The 17,770-nt window shown below is 59.4% G+C and overlaps 13 protein-coding genes across 13 annotated transcripts in view; 9 read left to right on the forward strand and 4 right to left on the reverse strand.

The window, feature by feature from the left end:
• Positions 1-680, forward strand: part of OT_ostta14g02880 (Yip1 domain) — a gene marked incomplete at both ends in the record, with an annotated part of 1,038 nt that extends 358 nt beyond the window's left edge. The window contains one exon of the mRNA XM_022982631.1: positions 1-680. This exon is cut by the window's left edge and continues 256 nt beyond it. Within this exon, the coding sequence (XP_022841396.1) occupies positions 1-680 (680 nt within the window).
• A 330-nt stretch (positions 681-1,010) lies between these two features.
• On the forward strand, positions 1,011-1,772 carry OT_ostta14g02890 (Isopentenyl-diphosphate delta-isomerase, type 1; the record flags this gene model as incomplete). The annotated part of the gene is made up of 1 exon (XM_022982632.1): positions 1,011-1,772. The coding sequence occupies one exon, from the start codon at positions 1,011-1,013 to the stop codon at positions 1,770-1,772; it is 762 nt and encodes a 253-aa protein (XP_022841397.1).
• A 284-nt stretch (positions 1,773-2,056) lies between these two features.
• On the reverse strand, positions 2,057-3,877 carry OT_ostta14g02900 (Histidine phosphatase superfamily, clade-1; the record flags this gene model as incomplete). The annotated part of the gene is made up of 1 exon (XM_022982633.1): positions 2,057-3,877. The coding sequence occupies one exon, from the start codon at positions 3,875-3,877 to the stop codon at positions 2,057-2,059; it is 1,821 nt and encodes a 606-aa protein (XP_022841398.1).
• An 84-nt stretch (positions 3,878-3,961) lies between these two features.
• On the forward strand, positions 3,962-4,396 carry OT_ostta14g02910 (Acyl-CoA N-acyltransferase; the record flags this gene model as incomplete). Its single annotated transcript, XM_003083078.2, has 1 exon — positions 3,962-4,396. One exon carries the CDS (start codon positions 3,962-3,964, stop codon positions 4,394-4,396), a length of 435 nt encoding a protein of 144 aa, XP_003083126.2.
• Positions 4,397-4,474: 78 nt separating this feature from the next.
• On the reverse strand, positions 4,475-5,695 carry OT_ostta14g02920 (Actin-related protein 2 (Arp2); the record flags this gene model as incomplete). The annotated part of the gene is made up of 1 exon (XM_003083079.1): positions 4,475-5,695. One exon carries the CDS (start codon positions 5,693-5,695, stop codon positions 4,475-4,477), a length of 1,221 nt encoding a protein of 406 aa, XP_003083127.1.
• A 345-nt stretch (positions 5,696-6,040) lies between these two features.
• Positions 6,041-7,183, reverse strand: OT_ostta14g02930 (unnamed product; the record flags this gene model as incomplete). The annotated part of the gene is made up of 1 exon (XM_003083080.2): positions 6,041-7,183. One exon carries the CDS (start codon positions 7,181-7,183, stop codon positions 6,041-6,043), a length of 1,143 nt encoding a protein of 380 aa, XP_003083128.2.
• A 301-nt stretch (positions 7,184-7,484) lies between these two features.
• On the forward strand, positions 7,485-8,312 carry OT_ostta14g02935 (Zinc finger, C2H2-type matrin; the record flags this gene model as incomplete). The annotated part of the gene is made up of 1 exon (XM_003083081.2): positions 7,485-8,312. One exon carries the CDS (start codon positions 7,485-7,487, stop codon positions 8,310-8,312), a length of 828 nt encoding a protein of 275 aa, XP_003083129.2.
• Positions 8,313-8,486: 174 nt separating this feature from the next.
• On the forward strand, positions 8,487-9,362 carry OT_ostta14g02940 (Zinc finger, C2H2-type matrin; the record flags this gene model as incomplete). The annotated part of the gene is made up of 1 exon (XM_003083082.2): positions 8,487-9,362. The coding sequence occupies one exon, from the start codon at positions 8,487-8,489 to the stop codon at positions 9,360-9,362; it is 876 nt and encodes a 291-aa protein (XP_003083130.2).
• A 347-nt stretch (positions 9,363-9,709) lies between these two features.
• Positions 9,710-10,189, forward strand: OT_ostta14g02945 (Ubiquitin-conjugating enzyme, active site; the record flags this gene model as incomplete). The annotated part of the gene is made up of 1 exon (XM_022982634.1): positions 9,710-10,189. One exon carries the CDS (start codon positions 9,710-9,712, stop codon positions 10,187-10,189), a length of 480 nt encoding a protein of 159 aa, XP_022841399.1.
• A 309-nt stretch (positions 10,190-10,498) lies between these two features.
• OT_ostta14g02950 (Helix-turn-helix, base-excision DNA repair,C-terminal) lies at positions 10,499-12,067 on the forward strand (the record flags this gene model as incomplete). Its single annotated transcript, XM_003083083.2, has 1 exon — positions 10,499-12,067. The coding sequence occupies one exon, from the start codon at positions 10,499-10,501 to the stop codon at positions 12,065-12,067; it is 1,569 nt and encodes a 522-aa protein (XP_003083131.2).
• Positions 12,068-12,338: 271 nt separating this feature from the next.
• On the forward strand, positions 12,339-13,991 carry OT_ostta14g02960 (NLI interacting factor; the record flags this gene model as incomplete). The annotated part of the gene is made up of 2 exons (XM_022982635.1): positions 12,339-12,415; positions 12,545-13,991. 2 exons carry the CDS (start codon positions 12,339-12,341, stop codon positions 13,989-13,991), a joined length of 1,524 nt encoding a protein of 507 aa, XP_022841400.1.
• Positions 13,992-14,037: 46 nt separating this feature from the next.
• Positions 14,038-15,210, reverse strand: OT_ostta14g02970 (Isocitrate/isopropylmalate dehydrogenase,conserved site; the record flags this gene model as incomplete). Its single annotated transcript, XM_003083085.2, has 1 exon — positions 14,038-15,210. The coding sequence occupies one exon, from the start codon at positions 15,208-15,210 to the stop codon at positions 14,038-14,040; it is 1,173 nt and encodes a 390-aa protein (XP_003083133.2).
• Positions 15,211-15,662: 452 nt separating this feature from the next.
• On the forward strand, positions 15,663-16,871 carry OT_ostta14g02980 (Ion transport 2; the record flags this gene model as incomplete). The annotated part of the gene is made up of 1 exon (XM_003083087.1): positions 15,663-16,871. One exon carries the CDS (start codon positions 15,663-15,665, stop codon positions 16,869-16,871), a length of 1,209 nt encoding a protein of 402 aa, XP_003083135.1.
• Between the last annotated feature and the right edge of the window lie 899 nt (positions 16,872-17,770).

Here is a 17,770-nt window from a genome sequence, read left to right on the forward strand (position 1 = left end):
TGGGTGGGACGAGCGATCCCGAGGCGGCGGCGCCGCAGAGACGACGCGGGTGGATCTTCAGCCTTTCGTATTATCAACAATTTTTTGACGTCGACACCGAGGACGTGGTCAAGCGGGCGTCGAGCGTGTTCACGTCACCGCATCGAGGGGATTTCTTGGACCAAGTCGTGAACGGGAACCCCGATCTGTACGCGCCGATTTGGGGGTGCGCGACGCTCGTCTTCTTGACGGCGCTCGGGAGCGCGTGGGCGAAATACAACTCGCACGGAAAGCGAGGGTGGGATTTCGACGCCAAGACGGTGAGTCTGAGCGCGGCGCTGATTTACGGATACGTGTTCGTATTCTCGTTGTTCGTGTACCTGATGTTGTCGTGCTACGCGCGCGTGGAGAACTTGCGCGTGTCGGATGTGTGGTGCCTGTACGGTTACAGCGTCCTCGCGTTCATTCCGGTGTGCGTCCTCGCAACGGTCCCGCTCGAGCTCTTCAGATGGATTTTCTTCGCCATATGCGCCGCAGTGAGCACGTTGTTCTTAACGAGCAACGTTCGTAAGCGCACGATGGCGGGCGAGCGAGGTGGGAACGCGTTTGCCATGTCGTTCGTCACCTTCATCGGCGCCTCGCACTTCGTCTTCGCCGTGGTGCTCAAACTTTTCTTCTTCCAGTATTACATCGGGCACTGATGTAACGACGTTATTTGTCATACGAGCGTAGACGAATGTCTTCACGTCGATCCGCGCTCTCTTCGGAGGCGCACCGCGATCTCCATGACGCTTCGCGCTTTCCTCTTCGCTCTCCACTCGCGCCGGCACCTCACTCGCATGCGCGCCCTCGGGGACGCGCTTGCCCGAGTCGCGCGTGCGACGCCCTTCGAGCGCGTCATCGCATCCGCGCTCACCAATCGACCCGCTCGCGTCGCCGCGAACGAACGAGCGCGCACACGAAGCGCGTCGTCTTCACGAAGAAACCTCGAAGGAGTTTGTGATCGTCGTCGAACGAATTCATCGCGCGCGATGTCGTCGACGACGTGGGACGCGTCGCAATCCCAGCTTGACTTTATGAAGAACGATCGGGTGATATTAGTGAGCGAACGAGACGAGATACAGGGGTCGGAGAGCAAAGAGAACGCCCACCGATTCATCTCAGAGTCGCCGCGCGGAGCGCTGCATCGAGCGTTTAGCGTGTTTCTGTTCGACTGCGATAATCGTCTGTTACTGCAACAGCGAGCGGGAAATAAGATCACATTCCCGAGTGTGTGGACGAACACGTGCTGCTCGCATCAGCTCACGGGGCAGGATCCGGATGAGACGGACGACCCCGTGGCGATCGCGTCGGGAAGGTGTCTCGGCGCCAAACGGGCGGCGACGAGAAAGTTGAAACACGAACTCGGGATAGAAGCGGAGGACGTTCCTACGGAAAGCATCAAATTTTTGACTCGCTTGCATTACTGCGCCGCGGATGAGTTCGCGGAAAACGAAAATCAACCGGAAGGCGGGACGTGGGGTGAACACGAGATGGATTACATTTTATTCGCAAAAATCAATCGCGGCGGCGAATCACTTCCGATGAACGTCAACGCAGAGGAGATCGACGATACGAAGTGGGTGAGCGCGAGCGAGCTGAAGGCGATGATGGATCCTGGGAGTGGCTTACGATGGAGTCCTTGGTTTAGGATCATAGCCGAACGGTTCTTGCATGAGTGGTGGGCGGATTTGGACGCGGCGTTGACGAGCGACAAATACGTCGACGTCAATACGATTCACAAGGTGATGTAGAAAGGTACGTACGCGCGCCTCGCGATTGAGCTTGTTTTTCGATAGAATTCGACATCTCGATGATGACAACTGTGACGGGCGGACTGCACGGGGTGATATCCGGGTGAAGATCAGTCCTAGCGTTAACTCACGAGTGCGCTCCTGAGAGATGTGAACTTTTTTTGTGGACGACGCGCGCCCGATCTCGCGTGATTCTCAAACGCTCGCTGACGATGCATCGCTCGTAACTCTCTCGCAGCACGTAGTAGATAATTGTTACAACGCATAATCAATCAGCGAGTTGGTCAAACAAACTTGCTCCCAAAAATCAGTTGCGCGTCCTCGAGTGTGGCTCGTCCAGAATCGTCGAAATTGACGTCCAAAGCGACGCATCCGGCGTTACACAGCTTCTCGCTCATTAATCTCTCGAAAATTTTCATCCTCCTCCGAGATGGCTCGATCGTTGCGACGACCGGCGGAGCTTGAGCCGGGACGAATGGGATATCGCCGGAATTCGAATTCGTCGCGAACGCCTCAAAGGGATCTTTCGGAGCGAAAGGGTCGGAGAACCCATCAAGTAAATTCGCCGCTACCGAACCAGTGTTCAAACTTTCATCCACGTCGCCTGTCGGGACGATTCTGGAGATGAGCTGTTGGAGGAACAGCGAATGCCCGACTACGATCACTGCTTCATCCTCGTCGAAACGTATCGCCTCCAGAAAGTCAAACATGCGCTCGTCGACGTCTTGCGAGTTGTCGGAATCGGTTTCACTCGTCCACCACTGACCGACGGCATCGTTAGAGTCAAATGCAATTCCGGAACTGAGACGCGACGCGGAGTGACCGCCGTCATTCACGAGCTCTGCCAATTTTTTTCGCGCGCGTTCGAGGATAGCGTCTCCTTGTTCAATACCGACAGTATCCAGACCTCCAACGCCTTTAATTTCCCTGAGTGATTGCAAACACACTTGACGCATTTTTCCGATGAACGTGTTTGGGTGGCTCTGCAGTAATAGACAAGATGTCTGGACGGTTCTCGTAAGCGGTGAGACGTAACACGTCAAGCACTCCTCATACGAGGCGCACAGCTCTGCGCCCTGAGCACTGTATTGATGCTCCTTAACCGGTGACGTCGATCTGAACGGCGAAGACGGAGGCGGCGAAGACGGTGGACTCAACGTTGGTGGCGACATGCTCGACACATTCGCGTTCACGAGAATTCCGGCACGACCGTGAGAGCACGCAATGGCGGCACGCTCGCCAAGCGCTTGAGACTGTTGCACTCCGACTAAAGTGAGTGGATGGTCAAATTTCATCATGCTCGCGAAATTTATGTCTCTCTGAGCTTCATTCCACTTACTCTCACCGTGTCGAACGAAGAAAATTCGCTTGCGCGACCCCTGCAAAGCGCCTGTTCGAGTGACTCGAATCCAGACCGTGCCGACCGCCCCGGCACGCTCGAGCTTCGTGTGTAGCGGTACCGGAACCTCCCGACCCTCGTTCGCGAACGCGAACGCCATCGATATTTGTCCTCGCGCAATGAGAGACGCTTTCTCAATCCCCTTGACGCTCTGTCCCAAGTAGACGTCCACGCACAACGCGTCTCGATCCGACGCGTCACATCGCAAATCTCTTGTCGCGTTCCACACCGGTGTTTTCGTCTTCCCTCGACACGACGTTCGCACGCGACGCCCTCGTGCAACCCCACGCTCACCTATGACTCGCATCGCGACGAAAACTCTCCCCGAACCGACGTTCGTGAGCTCCGCCCGCGCGCACGTCGCCAACACGCTCCGCTCCGCCGCGGATGTCCCCGCGCTCTCCGTCTCACTCTCGCTCTCGTACCGCGCGCGAAACCCCTCCGACACCTTCGTCGACGTCCCGTTCCCGCCGTCCCGTCGCGCTATTCGACGTAAGAATTGTCGCGTTCGACTCGTTCCGCTCCCGTCCCGACGCTCGCTCTCCCCGACGTCTCCGTCGAGATTCGTCTGAATCCGTCCATTCACATCGTTCTCTCTCGTCCCGGAGCCCAACGACGTCGTCGCCAGGGCGTCTGAGAGCGCGTCCGACACTCGCTCGCGTTGTGCGATGAACGATCGTCGTATACCGTCCCAAGACGGACGCATTATCGAACGCGAGCGAGCAATGCAAGACGCAACCACCCGATGCGATGGCTCGTTCGTCACACCGCGCCGTGAGCGAGGGCGGCGATGTCGATCGACAAAGCGATCGTGATCGAACGCGTCGTCGGTACGCGCGCGCGGACGCCCACCGCGGGCGTGCGTCGCGTTGTAGCGAGAGACATCGCGAACGAATCCACCATCGTCGGACGAGGGGCGTGTTGGATGAAGAGGACGAAAAAGGGCGATGCGAGCGTCTTCGTGAGCTCTTTGGAGGTGAAAGAGACCCACAGGAGACGCGGGATCGGACGGGCGATCGTGGAGGAGATAGAATCGATTGGGAGGGAGGAGTTCGGGGCGACGAAGTGCTCGCTCACGGTGAATAAGTGGAACGCGAACGCGCGCGCGATGTTCGCGCGGTTGGGATTCGAGTACGACGACGACGATCGAGAGATATGGGAGTACGTCGTCGATCCCCTCACATTGGTTCAGCGCAGAATGTCGAGGGAGATATCGATCGGTTGAGCGCACGGTGAGAGCTGAACACTAGATAGAAGGTTGCAAATGACAACTAGTAGTCGTAGCACAGACGCTTCGGTCGCCTTACATGCCGCATTTCTTTAGCGCGCGCTCTATCCCCTGCTCTTCGTACTCTTCTTTGGATATCCAAAACTCATCTTTACTTCGCATGATGTCCGCCAGAACGGCGCCGCCAACGAAGACCATGTGCTTACGATGCGCCGGCGCCTCAACTTTGAGCTTGAACTTCTTCATCGCCTCTCTGTCGCCATCGAGGACATTCTTGAGATACAGTCGCTTTATGTCACGCTCGAGGCGCGATGGAAGACCGGCGTACATGGAGTTCCCTCCGGAGAGAACGATGTGTTGGTACAGCGCGCGCCGGTTGTCAATTTCGTTTTCTTGGATGCATTTGAAGACGAGGTCGGAGATTCCGTCTCCCTCGACGTCGATCAGGTCCGGTTGAAACAGGCACTCCGGACCCATAAACCTCTCAGGACCAAACTTTATGACTCGCCCATCCGGGAGCGTGTACGACGCGTTCGTCGCCGTCGTCTCTCGCGCCAATTGTAAGTCTCGCTTGTAGTCGTACGCCACGTAACACAAATCCTCCTTTATGAGTCGAGCCGTCTCCATATCCGCCGAACGATTAAGTGGATAGCCTCGCCGAGTCAATAAATCAACCATCCGCGTCGTCACGTGTCTACCGGCGACGTTAAGTCTCTTGGTGAGGTGTGGAAACGAAAACCCGTCCACCACGGGCACGATGTGCGTCACGCCGTCGCCCGAGTCCACTACAATGCCCGTCATGAGACCTTGGGCGTACAACGTCAGAACCGCCTGCACCTGCACGTACGCCGCCCGAAACCCGTAAGTCTCAAACATAGTCGACATCATTCGCTCTCTGTTTGCCTTTGGATTCAACGGTGGATCGGTGAGCATGATTTTGCAATCCTCCGGCGTGCACCCGAGCCGCTCGAACGCGTGGTCCCACACCAAACCCATGTCATCCCAGTCCCTCACCACGCCGTTGGACACCGGGTACGATATCTCAAGGTTCGCTCGTCGTCGCGCCGCTTCATCACCGACGTATATGTCCTTCATCGCCTCCTCGCTCGCCATCGCCTCCTCGTATCGCAGCGTCGGTCGTCCCGTGACGCACGGAAACACCACGCGCGGCGCCTCGTCACCGGCGTACCCAGCCTTGACGAACCCAGTCCCGGTGTCGCACACCACCACGTTTTCTCTGTTTGTGACCGAACACGATGTCGCGAACTGCGCGGGTAACCCTTCGGAGGAGGACATCACGATCGACGATGGAAATTCTACAATTCGTCAGTGTGAAAGAATTCTCGCTCGACAGTGCACGACGTCGTTCGGAGCGAAGTCGTCCACGCACGAACGTCGTTCGGTGTTCGCACACGGACGAGCACACGGCGTCCGTGTGGCTGAAGAGTCACGCGCGCACGGTGCGACGCGTCGAACACTGAGGTGTGAGACGCGCGCGAGAGAGAAAGGACGACGTGCTCGCGTTCAAGACGTCGTGAGTTCTTGTGATGTTGACAACAACTTGATAGATTAAGTGGCGATGATGAAATAGCAACTTCGTGGGATTGTAAATGAATTCGCGAGCGACGACGAGTCGGGCGACTATTGTTCTTCGCTCTGCGAAGATTCAGTCGACTCAACCTCGGAGCTCTCCACGGCCCCGATCATCTGGTTCAAGGAGCTGACGTCGACCTCGTCCGCACCCAGAGCGGTGATTCGAACTTTTTCATAGTCCTCATCGGTGGCCCCGAACGTCTCCTTGAGCTTGAGCTGCACCTCGGATCCGTCCTCCTTGTCGACCAACTCGTCCAGGTCGGCGAGATACATCAGCTTGGCAAACTTCCCCGCGCCGTCAATCTTACGCTCCATACCTGATTGCGTCAAACCCGCCAGGTTGGTCATGAGGGTACCGTACTTCTTGAACATGCGCTCGCCCGTCTCTAAGAGGATGCCCTTGATGTCTCCACTAGTCAACCCGCTCGCCTTTTTGAGAGCCAACATGTCCGCCACGAAATCGAGCGTGAACGCCTCCTCCGTGAGCTTGTATCGCAGGTACTTTCGCACGATTTCCGATTGCGAGTACCCAGTCTTGAGCGAGATCCCCTTCAAGACGCCCTTGTTCAAGCTATCGCGCTCATTCGGGAAGAAGTTCTTCAAGCGCTCCACGACCTCGACGTTCTTGTTCACCGTGCGCTTGCGCTTCGCCCGTCCGCTCGTCGCCTTGCGGTACACCTTATAGCACGAGTACGTCAACGTGCTCGCGAGGAAAAAGAGCGCGAGCGCACCCAGATTCCTCAGTCCCGGGTTCTCCCCAGCCTTGCGCACGCCCTCCGTCACCCTACCGAGCACGGTGAGCTCCTCGACCTCCTCCTCCGTCGCCTCCTCCATGAGCTCCTCGATCGTCAATCCCTCTCGAACCTCATCGTTCGTTTCATCCTCGACCCCGTCCGCGAGCGCGTCCTCGTCCGCGTCCACATCCGCGTCCTCGGCTTCGCGCGCCGTCGCCGTCGCCGCGCGTCCGTCCCTCGCCTCGACCCGCGGCGTCTTACTCCGCGCGATCGTCGCCCCTCGCCGTCCCGCGCGCGCCCGGTCACCCGCTCGCCCGTGCCCACGAACGAACGCGCCGTCCGCGCGCGTCACCGTCCCGCCCATCGTCGTCGTCGTCGTCCTCCGTCGCGTCGCCGTCGGTCGTCGCGTCGACCCGATCGACGCGATCGCGATCGCCCATCGCGTCGCCGTCGCCATCGTCCGCGTCTTCGGCGAGACCTCCACCGCGCGCCGTGGTCGACGCGGGCGCGATCGCGACCCCCGAACGCGGTCTCGACGCGCGGCGCGTCGCGCGATGGCGCGTCGTGGATGCGCGATGGTGGGGCTATGTATGAGTCACGACTCGTCGATGGGCCCCACACACGGACGATCGCGATCGCGCCGCCGTCGTCGCCCGTCGCCGTCGCGCGCGACGCGAGACGACCGCGTCGAGCGCGCGCGCGGGTGACGCACACGTCGACGCGTCGAGCGCGCGCGAGACGGACGATCGACGGCGACGATGTCGTACATGGATGCGCGAGACGTGGGGAGTAAGATTGGGAGCGGCGGCGTCGCCTCGGCGTCGCGTGCGAACGCCGATCGACGGGAGCGGCTCCGACGACTCGCCCTGGAGACGATCGATCTGGCGAGAGATCCGTACTTCATGAAGAATCACTTGGGGTCGTACGAGTGTAAACTGTGCTTGACCTTGCACGCGAATGAAGGGAATTACTTGGCGCACACGCAGGGGAAGAGACATCAACAAAATCTGGCGAAGCGCGCGGCGAGGGACGCGCGGGACGCCGGGGTGAGCGCGCCGTCGCGGGCGGCGAAGATTGCGCCGAGGAAGACGACGAAGATCGGGCGACCGGGGTATCGCGTGACGAAACAATTCGATCCGCGGACGCGACAGCGCTCGCTGTTGTTCCAGGTGGATTATCCCGAGTGCGAGCGCGGGACGAAACCGAGGTATAGGTTCATGTCGGCGTACGAACAAAAGGTGGAGGCGTGGGATAAGCGGTATCAGTACGTCTTGTTCGCGTGCGAGCCGTACGAAACCGTCGGATTTAAGATTCCAAACGTCGAGGTGGACAAGTTTGGCGCCGATAAGTTTTTTACCCATTGGGATCCCGACGTGAAGACGTACACGTGTCAGATTACGCTCAAACGCACCGACGGCGCGGGTGTTGGACGCCAAGGAGGCGCTCGCGCGGGACTTCCCCCGCCGGGCTCGATTCCGCCGCCGCCGATGATGACGGCGCCGCCGCCGCCGATGATGACGGTGCCGCCGCCGCCGCCGCCGCCGATGATGACGGTGCCGCCGCCACCGCCACCGCCACCGCACTGAGCGTCTCTTCCGTAGCGCATAGTTCGTTTCAACGACACTTTTTAGCCTAGGATTTCCGTGAGCGCTTCGCGCGAAAGTAACGTCGCGTCGCCTCGCACGCGCCGCACACGCCGACGCTCGCGCGTCGGCGAGAATCGTCGCGTTCGCGCGGTCGGTCGAAAGCATAATATCATCATGCTCAACCGCGCCCTCTCCGCGGGCGCGTGCGGGATAAAGGCTCGAATCGACGTCGATGTGTTTGAGAGGGGAACGGAAGTCGAATCGGCACCACCGGTGAATGATCTCGCGTCGACGGTCGATAAGGAAAACGATACGCGACGGATGAAGACGGTGAAAGCGACGCGATCCACGTCGTCGTCGTTCGGGGCGAAGAGATCGACGCGAGCGAAGAGCGCGGTGGACCCGACGCGAATCGCCCTGTCGCCGCTCGGAGCGAACGGAGCGACGACGACGACGACGACACCCTTGGCGCGCGCGCGATCGCTCGTCCAGCGCGAGACAGGGGAGGTGTTTAGAATGGCGAGCGACGCCGCGAGCGCGATCGAGGCGATGGATCTAGAGGACGCGAGCGTTTCGGCTTCGGAGTCGCGAAGTCGTCGAGGGGCGGCGTCGTCGTCCACATCGAGCGGGACGGACGAGATCGTCGCCTTCGCGCGAGACGTCGCGCGCGCGGCGGACGAGGCCGTGGCGCGGGCAGAAACGTTAGAACGCGATTTGGAAGACGCCCTGGCCGCTCTCGCGGCGAGTGCGGACGATTTAGCGGAGATCGAGCGGGAGCGGGAGACGTGGGAGAGCGAAAGGGAGGCGTGGGAGTTCACCCTCCTGTACGAATCGCGCGAGCGCGAGAAGGCGGCGAATAAGGCGAGAGAGCTCGAGGAAGTATTGAGCGTACGTGAGCGCGAGATTGAGGCCATGCGCACTTCGGCGCCGAAGACTCGTCCTCCGAGCGCCGCCGCGCGGTACGCCGTAGCCAACCTCCGAGACGAGATCCGAGCCATGTTGAGAGCCGAAATCGAGCGCGAGATTCGCGAGGAGGAAGCGCGGAAGTGAGTTGTGATCACATCTCATTGTTTTAAACGGCGCACGCGCGCGCGCACGCGCGCATCGTCCTCGTCATCGCGCCTTGTCTCCAACCGACCCGTCCACTCGCCCGGATGTCCCGCTCAGCCCTCGTTCCCAAAGCCTCACTTCGAGGCTCGCCGCGCTCTTTCGTCGTCCTCGTCGACCGCGCGCCTCGACGTAGACGTCCGCGAACGCGTGACGACGGAGTCGACGCCGAGCGAGTCGCGCGGCGCGCCGCACGCGTCGTCGTCAGAGACACGTACAGTACAGTCAGTCACCGAGACACCACCTTCTCGTTGAATCTCCTTCGTCTCGATACGCACCGACGTTACGCCATGAGCACGCCGGCGAGGAAACGTTTGATGCGTGATTTCAAGCGCTTGCAAACCGACCCGCCGGCCGGGATCAGCGGTACACCGAGCGAATCAAACATCATGTCTTGGCACGCGGTGATCTTCGGACCGGAGGGGACGCCGTGGGAGGGCGGAACGTTTAAGTTGACGATCGCGTTCAGTGAAGAGTATCCGAACAAGGCGCCGGTGGTGAAATTCGTGACAAAGATGTTCCACCCGAACGTGTACAACGACGGGTCGATCTGTTTGGACATTTTACAAAACCAGTGGAGCCCGATTTACGACGTGGGCGCCATTCTGACCAGTATACAGTCGCTCCTATGCGATCCCAATCCGAACTCACCGGCGAACTCGGAGGCGGCGGCGCTGTACAACGAGAACAGGCGGGCGTATAATAAACGCGTCGCCGCGGTCGTGGAGGATAGTTGGATGGAAATCGGGGCGGGAACGGGAGCCGGGTGAGCGCGAGACGCTGAGAGCGAACGCCCGACTGTATTTTTATGCGACGACGAGCGCGTCGCGAGCGCGCGTCCGGGACGACGATGGGACGACGAACGACTTTGATAATGATTTTAGTAGACACAGTTTTCACCGCTCGCGATACACGCGCGTCCTTGTTCGCATTCGCGTTCGAATCGAACGCCTCGCTCGCTCGGAGCCTCTCTTCATTCGCAGACGCGCATGCGAATCGCGAGACCGCGTTTTTTGGTCCGTCTCACGTCGAACACTCGCGAGCGCACACGCGGGAAGGTGTCGTTCTCTCAAGCGTCGATGAGAACGATCGATGAGGACGCTGGTAAGGCGACGGCGACGAACGATGCGTTGAAAACGGGTGAAGAGGATGATGATTCAAACGCGACGACGACGACGACGGTGACGACGACGACGATGCGGGCGCTGGACGACGATGCACGACGAAGTATTTTGGCGTGGTATGATGCAAACAAGCGCGAACTTCCGTGGCGAGTGATGACGAGGAGACGACGACGGGTAAAGGTTGAGGTTGAGGCGGAGGCGGAGGCGGTAACCGTAGCGGACGCGGCGCGGATGTGGACAGAACGAGCGTTTGAAGGAGAGACGAGCGACGGTGAGGCGAGCGTTATGGGTGACGATCAATACGCGTACGGGGTGTTGGTGAGCGAGATCATGAGTCAGCAGACGCAGATCGACCGCGTGGCGGAGTATTGGACGCGATGGGTCGCGCGGTGGCCCACCGCGCGCGCGCTCGCCGAGGCATCGCAAGAGGACGTGAATGAGGAGTGGGCGGGGTTGGGATACTACAGAAGGGCTGGTTTTCTGTTGAAAGGGGCGAAGTACGTGAGTGAGGACCTCGGGGGGAGGTATCCGCGAACGGCAGCGGAGCTCTTGAAGATTCCAGGCGTCGGCCCGTACACCTCAAGCGCGGTGTCGAGCATCGCCTTCGGCGAGCGCACGGCGGCGGTGGACGGGAACGTCCACCGCGTGCTGACGCGCGCGAGACTCATCAAGGGGGATCCGACGAAGGGCGAGACCGCAAAGGAGCTTCGTAGAGTCGCGGACGCGTTCGTGGACGCTGAAAGATCAGGGGACTTCAATCAAGCGATGATGGAGCTCGGAGCTACGGTTTGCACTCCGACAAATCCAAAGTGTGCGCAGTGTCCGATCGCAGCCTGGTGCGAGGGCTTGAGCAGAGAGCGCGAGACAAGCGGCGTTTTCAAGGTCACAGAGCTCCCAGAGACGGCAAAGAAGGCGGAGAAGCGTCAGGAACAGCGCGCGTACGTTGTCCTTCGACGAGGCACGAAGGAGGCGGGCTTCGAGTACTTGCTCTCGAAACGGCCCGAGGGTGGTTTGTTGAGCGGGCTCTGGGAGTTCCCAAACTCTCTCATCGCGACCGAAACCGACGACGCGTTCGCGAATCGCCCGAAATCGGACGTCACTGAGGCTCATGAGGCCATCTGTGACGCTCTCGTAGCGTCGTCCACTCATCGACGCATCGAAGCCGTATCCGGCAAGGCGGCGCACGTCTTCTCGCACGTGCGTCAGGTGATGCACTACCAACTCGTGCACGTCGAGACCGCGGACTGCGAACATTCGAACGAGTTGATTTCAGTTGATTTTCCCAACGTCAAGTGGTTCCCCGCTCGGGCGTTCGAGGAGTCGGGCATCTTCACCTCGGGCGTCGCCAAGGTGTACGCCAAGTGCGCGCGCGGCGAGGTCAAGCACTCTGGCGCGCAGAAGCGCAAGTTCGGCGTCAACCGCACGGACGAGGACTCGCAGAAGACGATTCGTTCGTTTTTCACCCCTAGAGTCGATCGAACCGACGTCACCGTCAGAGACGCCGAGGATTTGACATCCGCGTAGGAAAGCGTCTCTTCACTGTCACAAGGCCTTCCCAAAGGGGAACAAGGCTCTCGGAGAAGTTGTGAGCAGTTGTGCAGTTCGTTCCATTTCATTCCGCCCGCCCCCCCAGAGCGTCTCACGCTCGACCGACGCGTGTGAACGTGAACGACTCACGCAACATCGCCGTCGTTCATCGATAAGACGCATCGTGAGAGACAGGGCCGATTCGTCGCAACAGACGAGACGTTCGTCGGGTGAATTGAATTAATTCTCTCGACGCATTTTACCTTCGATGCGAACGTCTCGTGAACAGAAAGCGCGAGTGAACAGAGATAAAACGAGTGACGATACCGTTGAAGACCACGAGAGGTGCGATAGTGAGTTCGACGACGTTGAACGGGTGGAAGACGAGAGAATGCAAAGCGAGCGGGACGCGCGTCTGCGGGCGGTTGGCGGCGCTCACGAGACTGACGATTATGAACTCTCGATGCGACGTAGATCTTCTGATTCTGACGAGGAGAGGCGGCCGAGCGGGATCGTTGGGAGCGCAATGAAGCTCTTCAAGTCGCTACGACGGAGCGAACGCGAGGCGAAGCGTCCGCGGGACGGGTCAGACACCGAGACAGAGGCGGGACAGAAGAGACTGAGGTCACAGTCGGGATCGAAAGATGAGTCCGCGGCTACGCCAAGGTCGACCGTCGGGGGAATTGGGGGAGCGTCTTTTATCACGAGCTCGGTGCAGAGAAAATCCACGGTGAGACGAACGGGAAACGGAGGGGCACAAGGGGCGGAAACCGTGGCGCCAACAAATCTGAGCTCGCGTTTCGGCGACAATGTCGATGACGATGATTCGGTGGAGTTGGCCGAGGACGTTCTAGCGTCGCCAAAAAACGTAAAGCTCAAGAGGTCCGGATCGAGGAAGCTCCTCGACACGATTTTTTCGCCGATGTTCTCCTTCTTTAGCAGCAGTGGGGGCACGAGAAAGCAAAATCGTAGATCGAAGTCGAAAAAGTCGAAGCAAACAGACGATGATCAGTTCGAGATCGAGCCCGACGGTGCGATACCAAACTTAAGCATGAGCTCGATACACAATGCGATGCGAAGTATTGGTGATTTGGATGGCAAACAGGTCGAGCTGTACGGTGGCGAGCAGTTGTCGGCGAGAGAGTACCTCGATCGATTCGGGATGACGAGCGACGAAGCCGCGTCGGTACCCTACGAAGACTACGACGAAGAGTACGATCCGTGGGCATTCATCTACAATTTGAAGTTTTCTTCTCCGTGCGCTGTGACGAACGGCCCGCGAGGCCCCGTGCTACCGGCTCGGGCGAAGGATGACAATAGGAACACCTTGGTACTCGATCTCGACGAGACTCTCGTGCACTCCAACTTGGAAAATACCGGTGGGAAATCAGACTTTTCGTTTCCCGTTGTTTTCAACGGTGAAATTCATCAGGTCAATGTCAGGACGCGACCTCATCTGCAAACATTCATGGAAACGGTGTCTAAAAAGTATGAGATTGTCGTTTTCACCGCGTCGCAGCAAATTTACGCCGATAAATTGCTCGATTTGCTCGATCCGAAGCGGGAGTGGATCGCTCACAGAGTCTTCCGCGATTCTTGCGTACAAATAGAGGGAAATTATATGAAGGACTTGCGCGTGCTTGGTCGCGATTTATCGAAGACGATAATCATTGACAACTCTCCGCAGGCGTTTGGATTACAGGTCGAAAACGGGATTCCGATCGAGTCCTGGTACGACGACGACAAAGACAATCATTTGTTATTCCTTCTACCGATTCTTGACGAGCTCGCTTCCGAAACGGATGTACGAAGTACGTTGAGTCGCATGTTCAATCTGGGCGAACGCGTTCGTCGCGGGGGATTACGATCGGATGCGTGGAGGACAGCGCTGGGTATGAGAATTGGAACGCCGTTGCCGTAGCTCCCGAGTTTGTATTAGATTTTAGGGCTAATCTGATTATCGTCGTCTAAAGCTTAGCGAGGAGGAGCTCACCCATCTTCTGGCAGCCCACGAGCTTCATGCCTTCCTGCATGATGTCGCCAGTGCGGTAGCCGTCATCGAGGACGTCGTTCACTGCCTTTTCAAGCGCGGCGGCAATTTCCTCTTCACCAAACTGGTAGCGCATCATCATCGCCGCACTCAGCACCTGCGCTAACGGGTTCGCCTTGTCTTGGCCAGCGATGTCCGGGGCGCTCCCGTGCACCGGCTCGTACAAGCCGGGGCCGTCCAAGCCAATGGCGGCAGACGGCAACATACCAATGGAACCGGTCAACATGGATGCGGCATCGGAGAGAATATCACCGAAGATGTTACCGGTGACAATGGTGTCGAATTGCGTCGGGCGACGGATGAGTTGCATCGCGGCGTTGTCGACGTACATGTGTGAGAGCTCGACGTCGCTATAGTCCTTGTGCACTTCGATGACACGTTCCTTCCAAAGTTGGCTCACCTCGAGCACGTTCGCCTTTTCAACGGAGCAGAGACGACCTTGGCGCTTGCGAGCGATCTCAAATGCGACCTTGGCGATGCGATCGACTTCGGGCTCGGAATAAATCATCGTGTTGAAGCCCGTGCGCTCGCCTGCTTCGTTCACGCCAAAACCCTTCGGCTTACCAAAATAAATACCACCGGTGAGCTCGCGAACGACCATGATATCCGTTCCAGTCACAACCTCCTTCTTCAGCGTCGAGGCGTCGGCGAGCTGCGGGAGTACGTTCGCCGGGCGCAAGTTCGCGAAGACGCCCAGACCGGCGCGCAAGCCGAGCAACCCCTGCTCCGGTCGCTGCGCGCTCGGCAAGTTGTCCCACTTGTATCCCCCGATCGCGGCCAAGAGCACGGCATCCGACGCCTTGCACACCTCCAGCGTCTCATCCGGCAGCGGCGTGCCGTACGCGTCGATCGCCGACCCACCCACGAGCGCCTCCGTGTACGCGAACTCCACGTCTCGCTTCTTCCCAGCCTCCGTGAGTGCCGACTGCGCCACCTTCATGATCTCCGGACCGATACCATCGCCCGGGAGAATGGTAATGTTATACCTCTTCGACGCGCACACGGCGACCGAGCGTCGACCGACGCGCGCGCGCGTGACGCGCGCGGCGATGCGACCCGCTGAGGGTTTCGCCGAGACCGAGAACGCCATCGGGCTTTGGACGAGACGTACGATCGACCGGGCTCGGCGCGCGCTCCGCGGACGCGAATGACCTCACGCGCGGTCGATCGAACGCGCGCGAGTGCGGGGAGACGGACCGCGAGCGGACGACGTCGAGGCCGCGGCCGCGCGCGCGGGCGATGGATGCGGATTTTTGTGTACGTCCATGGATGGATCGTGTGCAACGTATGAGAAACACCCATCTCTGAGTCGTGACCGGTGAAAGTGTCCCTCGGCGTCGCGTAAAGCGATCGCGACGACACCGCGTCGGACTCGGTCGTCGCTCACAACCGTCGGACGCGCGACGGATCGAGACGCGATCGAGCCGGAGACGCGCGCGCGCCTCTTCGTCCGCGCGCGCGTCGTCGCGAACGATACGCGGTTGCCAACCCTCGCGTTCCCCTCGCGTGCGTCGCATTTGGTGTTGACAAATCGACATCGGCATGAGCAAACCTTCGACGACGTACGGAGCCGTGAACGACGATGCTTCGGCGTCACCGGGCGCTGATTTGGAGCTCGGGAGATCGTATTCTCGCTCGGGATCGGATGCGGCGATGATGGGAGAGATGGACGAGGATGCGTTGATGAGGCAGCGCTCGAGAAAGGAAGCGCTGGAGGAGGCGCTCCTGAGAGAGGAAGAAGCGCGCGAGCCGGAGAAAATCATCGATATACTCAAGCGATACATGGCTAAGGCGTCCGAGGTGGTGTATCAACAGCTCTGGATCCTGTTCTTGGTGTACATCTTCGTGGCCATTCTTGGATTACAGGCGTTTGATTCTTCGAGCGGCGCCGAGTTCAGCTTTGTGGACGCGTTCTACTTCATGGCGATCACGGTGACGACGGTTGGATACGGTGATATCACGCCCACGACGGACAAAGGCAAGGTTTTCATGATTTTCGTCATCATCAGCGGAATATCGCTCGCGACGGTGGTGATTTCGAAAATCACAGATTTGATAATCTCGGCAAAGGAAGCGAGCGAACTCGCCGCGCAAGCACGCCTCGAGCAATCGATGGAAAAGGATTTGATGATGCTGCGCCAAAAACTTGGAAACATTCTAAGTGCAGAAGATCTCTCGCGTTTCTCTGAGGATGCGAAGTCTGGGCATGATGAGTCCGCTGCGCCGCATCCCGTCGTTCGCGTCGTGTATCACCCAGTCAGCGTGATTATCATCGTTTTACTCATCGGCGCCGCGACATTTTGTGCGGTCGAGCCTGAAATCTCCTACCTAGACGGTGTCTGGTGGGCGGTCGTGACGTCAACGACGGTGGGCTACGGTGATATTCTGCCAACGACCGACAAGGCGAAGATTTTTGCCTCGTTCTACGCGTTATTCGTCGTCGGCGTGATGGGTTGGGCCGTGAGCCAGATCGCGAGTTCGAGCATTTCTGCGTCGGCAAAGCACCAAGAAGAGCTTCGTTCGTTCTCTTTAAGCGCGAAATGGCTCGCGGAGCAAGGCGGTGATAAGGGATACGTGGACAGGTACGATTTTCTTCGCGCCATGATTGTCGCCCGAGGCGTGCTCAGCGCCGAGGATGTGGATAAAATCGACGGAAGATTTCGCCAGCTCGACGTCACGGGCGACGGTTCGCTGGACGTGGATGATTTAATGGGAACGGGTTCGGGTAAGAAGAAGACGAAAAAGAAGTGAGCGCGTCGAATAGCGTCGCGTCGCCGGCTGTAGCGTTTGTCTCGCGCGCGCGTGTGATGATCAAGTTTCACCAGTCACGACTCATGACTCCTCCTCGAGTCCCTCCCGGACAGAATCTTTCCCGGGACGGTTGGGACGCCCGTCCCACGCCGTCGTCGCCCTATCCCTCAGAGAAGGCGCGCGCGTCGTCGTCGCGATCGAGCGCGATCGATTCCCCGCGCGCGATCACGTCCGGCATCGCGCGCGGTCGTTCCCGAGACATCCCTCGACGCGCGCGCGCTCGAGACGCGCGCGCGCAACGCCCGTGGCACCCGAGCGTGACGATTGGGCTTCTCGTCCCGGGTGGGAAAAGATACGCCGAGACGCGACGAGGCGATCGGTTTCGTCGTCGGAGCGAACGAACGATCGGACGAACGATCGATAGTGAACACGGAACGAAGAAAACGAACGAATCGCTCGCGTCCACGCGGTTTCGGCACGACGAGCGAGGGCGAGGGCGACGCAGAGGTGGACAGGGCGAGACGAGAGACGGATAGCGCGCCGAGCGAAGCCGAGCGCGAATAACGATGTGGGCCAAGATAGCGGCGAGTGGAGATCGGAACGGTGTGACAGAGAACGTTGTTCGAGACGCGGGGACGCGCGTTCGCGAGGGCGCGGTGAGCGCGGCGCATGAGGCGAAGCCGATGGCCGAGCGAGGACGACAGACGAGAGACGCGGGCAGGACGAGCACGCAGGGACGGCAGGCGATGAGCGCGCGCGGGTATAACGCGAGTGACGCGATGAATTCACACGCCCATGGGGGCGCCAAGACGGGCGCGGACGATCGAGAGCGTCGAGATCGCGGTGGGGCGGTGGACTTGGACAGTTTAATCGCACTCATCGAGCAAGTCGATCCAAGC

Source organism: Ostreococcus tauri, assembly GCF_000214015.3.
Source record: "Ostreococcus tauri WGS project CAID00000000 data, contig chromosome 14, whole genome shotgun sequence".
NCBI lineage: Eukaryota > Viridiplantae > Chlorophyta > Mamiellophyceae > Mamiellales > Bathycoccaceae > Ostreococcus > Ostreococcus tauri.